At 40.6% G+C, this 12,432-nt stretch overlaps 1 protein-coding gene across 2 annotated transcripts in view; it reads right to left on the bottom strand.

Moving 5' to 3' along the window:
• Positions 1–12,432, bottom strand: part of Stk32a (serine/threonine kinase 32A) — a 123,377-nt gene that overhangs the window by 15,740 nt on the left and 95,205 nt on the right. For both annotated transcript variants that reach the window (XM_070036001.1, XM_070036002.1), the window contains 2 exons: positions 10,125–10,214; positions 799–896 (listed from right to left, as the gene is read on the bottom strand). In XM_070036001.1, the coding sequence (XP_069892102.1) occupies positions 799–896; positions 10,125–10,214 (188 nt within the window). The remainder of the gene's footprint in view (positions 1–798; positions 897–10,124; positions 10,215–12,432) is intronic.

Raw genomic sequence — 12,432 nt, 5'->3', positions numbered from 1 at the left:
TCCATCTCCTCCTTCTCTCTCTTCTTCTCCCTCTCCCCCTCTTGCTCCCTCTCCTTCGAGAGGACACTCATAAGTAGTTGTGTCTATAAGCTACAAAGAAGGGCTTCACGGGACCCCAACATTTCTGGCAATCTGATATCAGAATTTGTCTTTGCAACTGTCAGTCAATGAGTAAAAGCCAACGATTCTCTAATATTTCACTATGCTAGACCGAGACAAGACATACCTGAATTCTACAATCATTTGAAAAATTGTATAAAATAAAGCCTTTATCATATTTTGTTCAGTATTTTCTTTCCTAGGAAAGTCTCTTGTGTAAGAAAGGTTTCCTTTCAAAGGAAACTATCCTACTTGGCTACTGAAGCCAGAACTCAGGGGTAGGACGACAGACAGGAGTTGACAAGATGGGACATGAACTGAGTTGTGCTAGGAATTCACACTTGCCTTGGAGAGGTATGTCTGAACTGGACTGTAAAATATGGCTGCAAAATTACTTTTTTTACACATACACATTGATTTGCTGATATTTTGTGAAGTGCATGGATTTCCATTCTTTGGGAGCTTATGTTACCTATATTATTCATTTAGTTTATCTGTGTAATGTAAGGTTCCTGGACATGATTAGACCCATATGTAAGACAGGAAATTAATCTGTAAAGCATTCTCTTCAGCATTACCCTGAGTAGATGTGTTTAGCTCTCAATTAAGCTGTTTGGTGCTTAGGAAAAAGATACTCTCTCATTCTTAAACAGAACTTTCTAGAAGAATAAACAAAGAGAGCACCCAGTTGTCCTGTACCCGGCCTCTCAGGAGCTCATACGCCGTTACTCCCAGGGACCACCAGTCAACAGCAAAGGAATATCCTGCTTCCTTTTTGGAGGTGAACATCTCAGGTGCTGAAAGAAATGAAAATAAACAGACAAATCAGTCAAGATCTTCACCTATTTCTCTGACATGTTCCTCCAAAGGAGAATTACCAGACTGAAAAGCATAAACCCTAGATTGCATACAGCAAATGAGAATTTCCAATTTTCTTCGCTCTCCCAGTGGTCTCATTCATCATTTAGAACCTACAAGCATGCACAGACTTACTAGACAATTCCTTCCCTTTCTTGGATCATTCACTTATTAAAACTTGGGCACCATTGGGCCTCAAATATACAACTAATTGGGAAGAGAGGATGTTGCTGAATTGATGTGGAAGGTTTGCCCCAAAGGATCTAATTTTACATTATGGTTGCAAACAAAGCTGAGAATGGTAAGCAATGTCCATTGGGTTGACCTTCTGTCCTAGAGAAGTATCTTCTGCTTCCTTCTGGGGTAAGGGCAAGGGAAAAGATGTTCTGCATACCCCTTTAAGAATCTACCTATATCCTGATGAGTAAGATAGACAAAGTAAAGCAAGAAACCAAGGCAGTGTTGTGCATAGTTGCTTACCACCACATGCCCTGCAGTTAGTACAGAACCTGGATAGCAGACTCAATGGAGAAAATTATTTTTGTGTGTGCTGGTCCTGGGGCTTGAACTCGGGGCCTGGGTACTTGTCTCTTAGTTTTTGTTTTTGTTTTATTATTTGTTTGTTTTGTTTTTTGTTTTGCCCTAATCTGGTACTCTACCTCTTGAGCCAAGCTCCACTTCTGGATTTGGGTTGTTAATTGGAGATATGTCTCTCATGGACTTTCCTGCCACAGCCAGTATCAAATGGCAATCCTGAGATCTCAGCTTCCTGAGTGGTTGGGATTACAGGCTGAGCTACCACTGATCCGCCAACAAAGAAAACTTTGAATGCACAAATAAACTACTCGAGGCATCGCTGTGATCATTAGCTCTGGAGTTTTTCCTGTCTAGGTTCAAATTTTGTCTTCGCCACTCTTGGAGTCCTTCCTTGAGCATGTCATTTCGCATAGCCTGATATTCTCATCAGCAATATCAGAAAAATAAGAAGGCCATTTTTCTAGGTTTAGAAATTAAATGAGATACTGCATGTCAAAATCTAGTGCCTCACATTTTCAAAGTGCTCAAAAAAGAAAATCAATCAGGAACTTTTCTAGAAAAGTCGTAACTGAAAGAAAGGTATCCAGGGTTGACCTCAGACTCCTTTTCCAAGATGCTGACTTTGGGCAAAGGAAATTGACAGCAAAGGACTTGTATATACAAGCTTGTCTGCCCAGTACACTTAAGTTCTAAGTAAAATTCTCCTGACGATATCCAATTAAAGAGGTAGAATTCTGAAATCCCAGTACCAGGCACTGACCTTGACTATAAAAGCTTGGTGGAGCAAGACTAAGCAGACCTCATGCCCTAGTGAATTCACCTTTCATGCATCACTACGTCCTTTCTACAAGTCACAACTCCCAACACGGCTGCCAAGATAGTGGCCCTGACCTCACACGCTGGATGGGTGCATCACACGTCTGCCTTGCCTTTTCAGTGACCTCCAGAAAGTCCACTTAGATAGCACCCCAGATGACAGACATGTCACTTAGAGAACCTACAAACCATTTCCAGGGAGAGCCAGATCCACTGTGCTAGGAAAATGCCAGAAAGAATAAGCATGACACTATACACATTGCATATCTGATCACATTGAATCGTCCAAGGAGTTTCTGTGAGTATCCTTTTTGCATTGTTTCCAACTTTAGTGAGTGATTGTTCAATTGTTTTACCCTCCTAATCTCTGTTTTCAGGCATGAAGACATTTGGATATGCATTCTTCACTAAACAAACACCTCTGGTGTGTTTGGCACTGAGAGATTTGGGGTAGGACATTAAGAGCAAAAAATGAGGGCAATGTACAAAAAGCATCGCAGCTCTCCAACTGCAGCAAAACCCAAGCATGGAGACCGGAAGTCTTTTCCTAACCATCCCAGAATCTCACTGTGCCTCACATGATCCAGATACATTTGGAGAAGGACTATGTTTCCTTTTTTTTTAAAAAAAAAAAAAAGGCCACAAAATATTTTGTGTGGTATTTTTAATTTCTCTACATTCAGAAAAATAAATGACACATATAACAATTTAACTAATGCCCATGTTAAAAGTGCAAGAATCAAATCTGGAAAAAAAAAAATAAATGGAAAGGCAAAAGGGCTGGAATAGTGGCTCAAGAGGTAAAGGGAGTACCTGCCTAACAGGCCCAAAGCCTGCCATGGAGAAATCAGCCATCAGTTGCTAGGACTCAGGCTCTACATGGAGGGAAGCAGGATTTTGTAGCAGCAAGAGCCTGGATGTTGACTTGAACTAAGGGCAGCAGAGCAGTGTATGAGGGTGTAGCGCTCTGGCATGAGGTCTCTCGTGACTGGTTACCCAGAGCCACTTGGACAAATTTCACAACTGGTCATCCTACCCATCTCTAAAGTGGAAATAATTGTAGTTCCTGCCTCATAAAATTGTTTTTAGCTTAAACAATGCTATGCATGCACTTAGAACAGAGCTGGACCTATTAGAAGAACTCAGTAAATGTCAGCCAGTACACCACTATCACTGTCATCACCCTCCTCCATGTCCCAAACTAGATGTTTCTGGACTTGGATTTAATTTCATGCTCTATCAATTACTTGTTATGTGAATGTAACCATATTGCTCACTTGCTCTCTCTCTCTCTCTCTCTCTCTCTCTCTCTCTCTCTCTCTCTCTCTCTCTCTCTCTCTCTCTCTCTCTCTCTCTTCTCTCTCTTTCTCCCTCTCCCTCCCTCCCCTTTCTCTTTTTCTCTCCCTTTCTGCTGGGCATCTTTAAAAATCTGTTAAATAAAAATAATAACATACTCTGATTCACAGGGTTGTTTTGAAAGTTGCAAATCAAAACAACATTGAGATATCACCTCACTCCAGTTAGAACAGCAAAAATCAAGAACTCTAACAACAACAGATGCTGGAGGGGATGTGGACAGAAAGGAACCTTACTTCATTGTTGGTGGGAATGTAAACTTGTTCAACCACTTTGGAAAGCAGTATGGAGGTTCCTCAAAAGACTTCACATAGATCTCCCCTATGATCCAGCAATCCCACTTTTGGGCATCTACCCAAATGTTTACAAACAAGACCACACTAAAGCTACCAGCACAACTATGTTTATTGCAGCATTATTTACCATAGCTAAGATATGGAACCAACCCAGATGCCCCTCAGTAGATGAATGGATCAAGAAAATGTGGTATATATACACAATGGAATTCTATGCCTCCATCAGAAAGAATGACATTTCCCCATTTGTTAGGAAATGGAAAGGTTTGGAAAAAATTATATTAAGTGAAGTAAGCCAGGCCCAAAGAAGCATAGGTCCCATGGTTTCCCTTATTTGCAATATCTAGTATAGGTATGAGTCAAGCGGAAAAGGTCAGATAATGTGATGTTAGGAAAATGAACCCTTAAATATGTATTTTAATGTTTTCGTTTCTTTCATGCATGTGTTTCTAATGCATTTATAAGATTATTTCTTTGTTGCTTTGTATGTCCCTCCCCCACAGTGTAACCCCCGCTTTCACTATATTTGATGTCAGTATAACATGTGGAGGAGATGGGGACAAACAAGTCGTTTAAGGATTCAGGTGGACCTGTTGCAACAATGAGAAGTACAAAATGTCATATCAAAACCAGCTTTACAATGTCGGTGTGGGGGGGGGGAGGGGGGTATAATTGGGTGGGGGGAGGGGGGTATAATTGGGTGGGGGGAGGGGGGAGGCGGGGAAGGGAGGTGAAGGGTAAACAAAGGAGGAGGCTGCAATGCTTGGTAAGAAATGTATGCATTATCCTGCCCATGTAATTGTAGCCCCTCTGTACAGTATGTTCTCAAATAAAATAAAATTAAATTAAAAAAAAAAGAATGAATGTTTAAAACCTAGCCAGGCACTACTGGCTCACACCTGCCATCCTATCTACTTGGGAGGCTGGGATAGGGAGGATTGAACTTCAATGCCAGCCAAGGCACATGTGTAAGACTCCAAATCAGGAGGTACATACATGTCATCCCAGTTACATAAGAGGCTGAGATTGGAAGGCTTGGGATTTCAGGCAAACCTGAGAAAAATATTCCTTGAGACTCCAACTCAAAGGAAAAAGTTGTGCATAGTGGTGTATGTCTGTTATCCTAGCTACCTAAGAATCATAAAAGAGGAAGACTGTAATCCAGGTATAAGTCTAGGCAAAAATGAGACCCTATCTCATAATAACCAGTGCAAAAAAAGGGGATGTGGAGTGCAGCTGAGTCTGGATGTATTGCTTAGAGCACTTGCCTAGCAAGTGTGAGCCTTTGAGTTCGACTACCAGTAAATAAATAAACCTTAGCCAAGTGTCTTGGACACCATAAACATGAATTATGAGCTATCATTTTGTTATTATTACTACATTATATAGGGAAAATTTTATGCTAAGGAAAGAGAGATGACCTAATTATTTTCTAAAAACTGTGTGTGCATGTGCATGTGCCCATGTGTGCACAGAAAAAAATCTGGAAGAAACCCATACACGTGTATTGAAGGAGGATTTACTTTCCCTTTTGCTTCTCACCTTTTTCTACTTTTCCTATAGTGAAGTTTGCATACACACAGATACATAATTCTCCTCTGTAGAAGGAAGAATATTTAATAAGCGAATCTATGCACACAGGCCTCGCAGTAGGGAGAAGGGAGAACTAGAGTGGTCAGGAGGAGCATGTATGTGAAGAAGCAAAGCTGACTCGCTCTGTGGAAGGTAGTAAGGCCCAGGAGACGGGTCATCTGCTCACTTCCAGTCAGGCACCTGCTTCATTACTTGCTCAGCACGTCAGTTGATACACTCTCCTCTAATGCATACTCCGTTTCTAACCTAGTTTCTCTTCTTCCTCTTGGATCTCTGTCTTACTGGTTAATTGCTAATTAGTGTCCTGCAGAAGCAAGGTAACATGAGTGCTTGTCAAATAGATTTTTACCAAATTACTGGGCTCATCTAAGTTTCTTAAAAAGGAAGCAGGCTTCTACCACAATTTCTCTAGGAAAGACTTCTATCCAGAAATTGAAGTTGAAGGCAGTTCTGGATAAAGACATTGTATATGATGTTCAGCATTTATTTTGGAATAAAACAGGCCCTAAATAAATTGATTTAGAACCCTACAAGACCCAGAAAAAATGTTTGTCTGTCTGTCTGTCTGTCTGTCTATCTGTATTTTTTGTCGGTTGTGGCACTTGAACTCTGGGCCTGGGTGCTGTCCCTCAGCTCTTCAGCTCATGGCTAGCATTCTACCACTTGAGCCACAGTGACACTTCTGGCTTTTTCTCTTTATGTGGTGCTGAGGAATCGAATCCAGGGCCTCATGCATGCTAGGCAAGCATTCTACAACTGAGCCACCTTCGCAGTCTCGATCTATATTTTTTTAGTCTTCCCTTTATACTTCTTTCAAGGAAGAGGCAAACAGAGATTGGTTCAGATCTCAGCTTTCATGTGCTTTAATATTAATTACTAGCCTCATGATCTTCAATAAGTTAAGTTTCTGATTATCTTCATTTAAAAATGAGCATCAGTATAATCTGCCTAATAAGGTTGTTGAGAAAAATAAATGAGCAAATGAATGTAAGACACTTAATGCATTGTCTGTAACCCAGAAAGATTTTGGTAGATATTACTAATCATTTGTTATGAGACTGGAAGTAGGTTTATACATGGACTCTTGCCTATATTGTAGTTTCCTTGTCCAATCTTGTGGAAAAAGACTACAAATGCCAATTCTGAAAAAAAAAATTAAATTGCACAGATCTGGGGAGAGGAATAAAGGTGGCCTCCTTTACTTCCCTCACCATGGAAACCAGCCCTAGAAGCTGCAGATGTACATTTTCTGATTTGGCTCCAAGAAAATAGCCCTTAATATGGAAACCCAGGAAATCTGCAGAATAAGCTCATCAAACCAGCAGGCTTGGATATTCCTTTTATCATTTGAGTACCATGGGTTTTAGGTAGAAAAATAGGCTGAGCCCTTTAGTTTGGAAGGCACAAAAGAGATTTTCTACCCCCACGGGTAATGGAAAGCAATGAAATTTGTAATTGTTCAAATATTACATAAAATAAGGCCCATGGTTTTCCCATAGCAAGTCTCTTTCTGTGGAGAAAATAAGGAGGTCTTCCATGTAATGGGGCCTCTCTATTCCTCCTCTCTCTGTCTCTGTCTCTCTCTGTCTCTGTCTCTCTTGCTTTTTTCCTCCTTTCTTCCCCCTTCCCTTTCCTTCCCTTTCCTCCCTCCCTTCCTTTCTACTCCCTCCCTCCCTTCCTTCCTTCCTTCTTTCCTTCCTTATCTTTTTCTTTCTTTCTCTCTTATTACACAGAGGAAAAAAATGAAATGTTGAAAATACAATGCTTGTTACTCTGGTCATATCTAGCTATCACAATCTATTCTACTCTTGAATCCTACCAGTTAAAACAGCAACACTTGCTGCTGTAACATTCTAGCAATTTGAATAGAAGCACAAGCACCTTTGATTCTTTTATCATCTGACAACAACTGTGTGGTATCTAACCTCCTGTTCCTTCTGGGTAAAGTCTCTCGTAATGGTATCTCCGTCTAGGAGTAATAAGTCTTTATCCTTTGCTTATTACAACATGGATTTTAGGTACTTTGCAACTGATGCCTGTAAATTTTGAAACTAATCTCCTGAGTTAAAGCTCCTCTACCCACCACCAGGCTGAAGGCAGCCATCTTGAGGTGAGGACAGAAGATGTGATCTGCCGCACACACACAACTTCCTTCGTCAGTTTTCTGGTAAGCACTATTTGTTGTGGATGATAGCGGCAGAAAAGTCCTCATGGGTGAACCACTCCTGCCACAGAGCTGGCAGTCATCAACCCTGGCTGCACACTAGAATTACCTGAAGAACTCTGAGCCCAGCTGAGGCTGTCACCGGTACTTAAAACCTGATTTGCTGAAAAGCACTGACTACTGACTAAAAGCAGGAGAAAAGCTCGACATCCTAGCCTCCATTTTGTATCAGTCCTTGTTCTAAGCACTTGCAGTCACTCCAGAATCTCAGGAAAGGCAGGCTAATCAATATAATCTTTTTGTCAGGGGACCAAAGCTACCCCTACAAGAGACAGCAAAATCCTGCAGGATAGACCAAACACCTGCCCTCACTTAGTACAATTACCTTTAATGATGAGGGTGAGCCCTAGAACATGAGTAATAGTTTCAGAGGGGCCAAATTTGCTCCCCTCTAGTGATGACAGTGATAATGTCTCTGGAACCCATAGGAAACAGAACTGAGATAATGAATTGGGCCACACCTGTGATCTGGCTGTTTATATATGCTTTTCACCCTCTGTCCCCAGTGGTCCATTTAAGCCAATAGATTATCATATCTAGACATATCTACCTATCTTCCTGTGACTGATCATGCCTCGTTATAAACCTTCTTTCTCTGTCCTTCACCCTGTGTCTTGATTCAGCATTCAGCGGAGTGTGGCTAGACCTGATGGGGAACTCCTAGAATTGAAGTCTAGAATCTAAAACTGGTTTCAATGCTTTGGACTCAGATGTAGCTGGCTGTGTTGGAACCATGGATGTCTCTAGTAAGCCCTGCTGATGATAATTTTCCTTCTAGGCCCCACCCTAGAACTGGAGGGGCCCCTGTGGAGCTGTACTATACAAGCTCTAGCTAGTCTCCAAATAAACTCTGTCTCCTGCTGCTACCATCCCCAGTAAGACTCATCCTCCAAATTCATCAAACTCCTGTGGCTAACCATGATCTTTACCTCTAGCACCAGTCAGTAAGTCTAAGTCTAAGTCTAAGCAGCAAGAATGGAATGGCAGACCCATTTTTGGACACTGAAGAATTTACAGATACATATTTTCAGTTTGACTCACTTGTCTTAGGAACAATAAAAGGAAAGAACTTCCTTGTTTCAAGTTCTGAATGTGCCCTAAGAGGTTATGCCTTTATATGCCCTAAGAGGTTATGCCTTTATATCTAGTGTAGAAAGGAGGTAAGACAAATTTGCTAAAATGATGTCTACCCAGAGATGGCAGCTTCTAACAAAATCATTTGTTTCTACAGTTACACATGAGGCAACTTTGCATCCAACTTCATGTTTAACCCTCTCTTTCACATCTTACTATAAATTAAGTTCTGCAAAGCTATCTCACATTTCCAATACTTTATAAAGAAGAACTTATGGTATTGTTGTGGCAATAAAATGGAAGATAAAGTTGTAATTGCAAAAGTACTTTGGATGCGTTAGCGTCTTAAGCATGTAATGTAGCATCATGTAAGTTTTAGAACAATTATTTTGTCACACCCTACTGTTTCCACTCTTTTTGTTCTGATTACTATTATCATTGTTATTGTTACTATTTTTTTCTTCTAAATTTTATTGTAAAGGTTGTGTACAGAGGGGTTACAGTTACACAAGTAAGGTAATAAGTACATTTCTTTTTGAACAGTGTTACCTCCTCCCTCATCTTCTCCTGCGTTTATCCCTCCCTATTATTATTATTATTATTATTAATCATTATTATTATATGTGTGTATGCAAGTCCCAAGGCTTGAATTCAGAGCCTGTGCAGTGTCCTTGAGCTTTTTTGTTCGAGGCTAGTGCTCTACCATTTCAGCCACAGCTCTACTTTTGGCTTTTTGGTGGTTAATCTGAGATAGCAGTCTCATAGACTTTCCTGCCTAGGTTGGCTTTAAATGCAGTCCTCAAATCTCAGCCTCCTGAGAAGCTAGGAGTACAGGTGTTAGCCACAAGCACCCAGTTATTCTGTTATTATTGAGTTTTCTCCCACTAGTATGTAAGCTCCATGAGGTGGAGATCTTGTGTGTACTGCTCACTCCTGGTTATCAGCATCTGAAAATACTTTCAAGCACGTAGAGTTAGTCACCATTTATTCTATTCCTATTCTGGGTGGGAAGCAGACAACACTATTTTAATTAGTTCATGAAATAGCCAGTTTTCCAAATGTGATCAATGACCCTCCTGTGTCAAGATTATCACCCTCCCTACTTGCTAATGGAGAGTTCTCAGATTCATTGAATCAAAAGCTCCCAGGTAAAGTCAGAAAGGCAATTGTGTGCTCTAGATGCCCCACCTGACAGATTCAATGTGGTATGTACAGGAATGAGACACAAAAGCTTCACTCTCAGAAAAGTAGGCCATTCTTGAAGCTCTTACCCATGTAAGGCTTTGTGCCCGCCATGGTGGTGATTCGAGTCTCCTTGGGCAGCAAGGCAGCGATGTTGAAGTCTGTGATGTGCACATGGCCTGGGGAGGGAGAAAGGAGGGAGGGGTAAGATGAAGTCTCATTCAGCAAAGTGTTACAATAAGCTTCTCACTGACGCTTAGTCTCTTAGGTCTTACATGCTAGTTGCAACTTGGTACAGGCAGTAAAAATATACTTACTTCTATCCCTCAAGGCCAAATGTAATCTTAAACCAGTAATCCTCCAATAGTCAGAATATAACACACAGATTAGTCTTTGATTTGTCAATGTGTAGTTCAACTATAGAAAGATTTAAACTTAGTAGCTGAACTTATGGTCTAGCGATCCTACTTCTGCTTTTTTGTGTGTGTGCCAGTAATTGGGCCTGGGCACTGTCACTTTAGTTTTTTTTCTTCCAGGCCTGGTGCTCTGCCACCAGAACTGCAGCTCCACTCCTGGCCTTTTGTGGCTAAATCAGAGATGAGACTCTCTCCAACTGTTCTGCCTTGACTGGATCTGAACCATGAGCCTCAGAACGCAACTTTTTGAGTAGTTTACAGGAGTGAGCCATCAGTGCCTGGCCCTACTGCAGCAAATTTTATCTGTTGGCCTCAGTCTAAGTTACTTATCCATGGGCGTCATAAGGGAGACAGCTGACAGTTATTCAAAGTATCAAAATTCTATGCCTCTCTTAGGGGGATCTTGCAAAAAAGGAAGGCAAAATTAGTACAAGCTGGCACAGTATGGATCACTTCCAAGAAAGAATTCAGAGTTCCTTTTCTTTATTTTTTAGCGCCATTAATATTTTCTGTGGGGATGTGAATTCAGCTTGTCCATCCATCATCCCCAACAACATAACTGTCATCAACAGAAAGCAGGGGCACTTAGCTTTTATTTTATACTAGTACTGGAGCTTGAACTCAGGGGCTGAGTGCTATTTTTTTTTTTTAGCTTTTTACTCAAGGCTGGTATTTGAGCACCTGAGCCACTTCTGGCTTTTGGTGATTAATTGGAGATGAGAAATTCACAGACTTTCCTGGTTGCACTGGCTTTGAATTCCTATCCTCACTAGCTTTGAACCCTGCTCCTCAGACCTCACCCTTCTGAATAACTAGGATTAGATGTGAGCCACCAGTGCCCACCTCTGAAATCAGCTTATCTGATTTAAAGGGGCTGTATAAAGAAAACTAGTCTAGGGATCAGTATACCTGATGTTTGCCCTGATTTCTATCCCAACACATAGAATACTCCCATTCTTTTTATCCCAAGTTGAACTTACGTTTCTCTTTCTATCACAAAAATTGGAACTAGAGGTATAGCTCAAGTGGCAGTGCTTGCCTTGTAAGTACAAGGGCCTAAATTCAATCCTCAGTACCATCAATCAATCAATCATTCTATCAATAAGAATTTTTAAAAGAATGAGTAGGCAAGATAATATCTAGGCTCTCAGCTCTAACACAGCAGTATAATGTAGGTCTAAATATGTTAGGAAATAAATCCCACAAAGTGCTCTGGCCTTCTTACATTTATAGCAGTAGAGAAGAAAAGGGCAATACAAGATGCCCACAGTGAAGATAAGCCTATTACAGGAGCGGTTAGCACCATAATTGTCTTAAGCTGTTGACATTTCCATTTGTCTAGATTTTTTGGTTTGTTGTTCTCTTTTTATTATTATCCTATTTGTTTGTTTATTATTAATTAATGTATTCATTCATTGTCAGTACTGGGGCTGGAACTCTGGGCCTTGTAATCTTACTTGGCTTGTGTACACGCTTCATGTCTGACATTTTTCTGGCTAATTGCAGATAACAGTCCCAAGGTTTCCCCTCCTCTGGCTGTGGCCTGTAATTCTCAGACTCTAGCCTCCTGAGCACCTAAAATTAAAGAAGTCAACACCAGCACCTGGCTTACATTTGCCTAGGTTTGATAAGATAGGCCAGTAATTAGAGAAGATAACATCAAATTCTCCTCCCAGGGGCCATATCAAACTTCCCCAACACTCCCAGATTTATCACCTAGCACCTTGCAGGAAGACTCTGCCTTTTTTTTTTTTTTTTAATCTTTGCTGTTTGAGATAGAGGATCACATTAAAAATCAATGAAATAAAGGAGGACTATCTAAAGAGGAAATCAGTTAAAGTGAAAGAAATGGGGAGGGACAGGGGGAGGGTGAAGAGAATCAAATATACATTATATATAATTATATATAAAAGTATACATATGAACACACAAATATACACATATACAAAACATAAACATATATATATTTATGCACATATGT

This window comes from Dipodomys merriami, unplaced genomic scaffold (genome assembly GCF_024711535.1).
Source record: "Dipodomys merriami isolate MVZ:Mamm:240054 unplaced genomic scaffold, mDipMer1.0.p SCAF_27, whole genome shotgun sequence".
In the NCBI taxonomy this organism is placed as follows: Eukaryota; Metazoa; Chordata; class Mammalia; order Rodentia; family Heteromyidae; genus Dipodomys; species Dipodomys merriami.
This window is presented reverse-complemented; position numbering and strand designations above follow the sequence as displayed.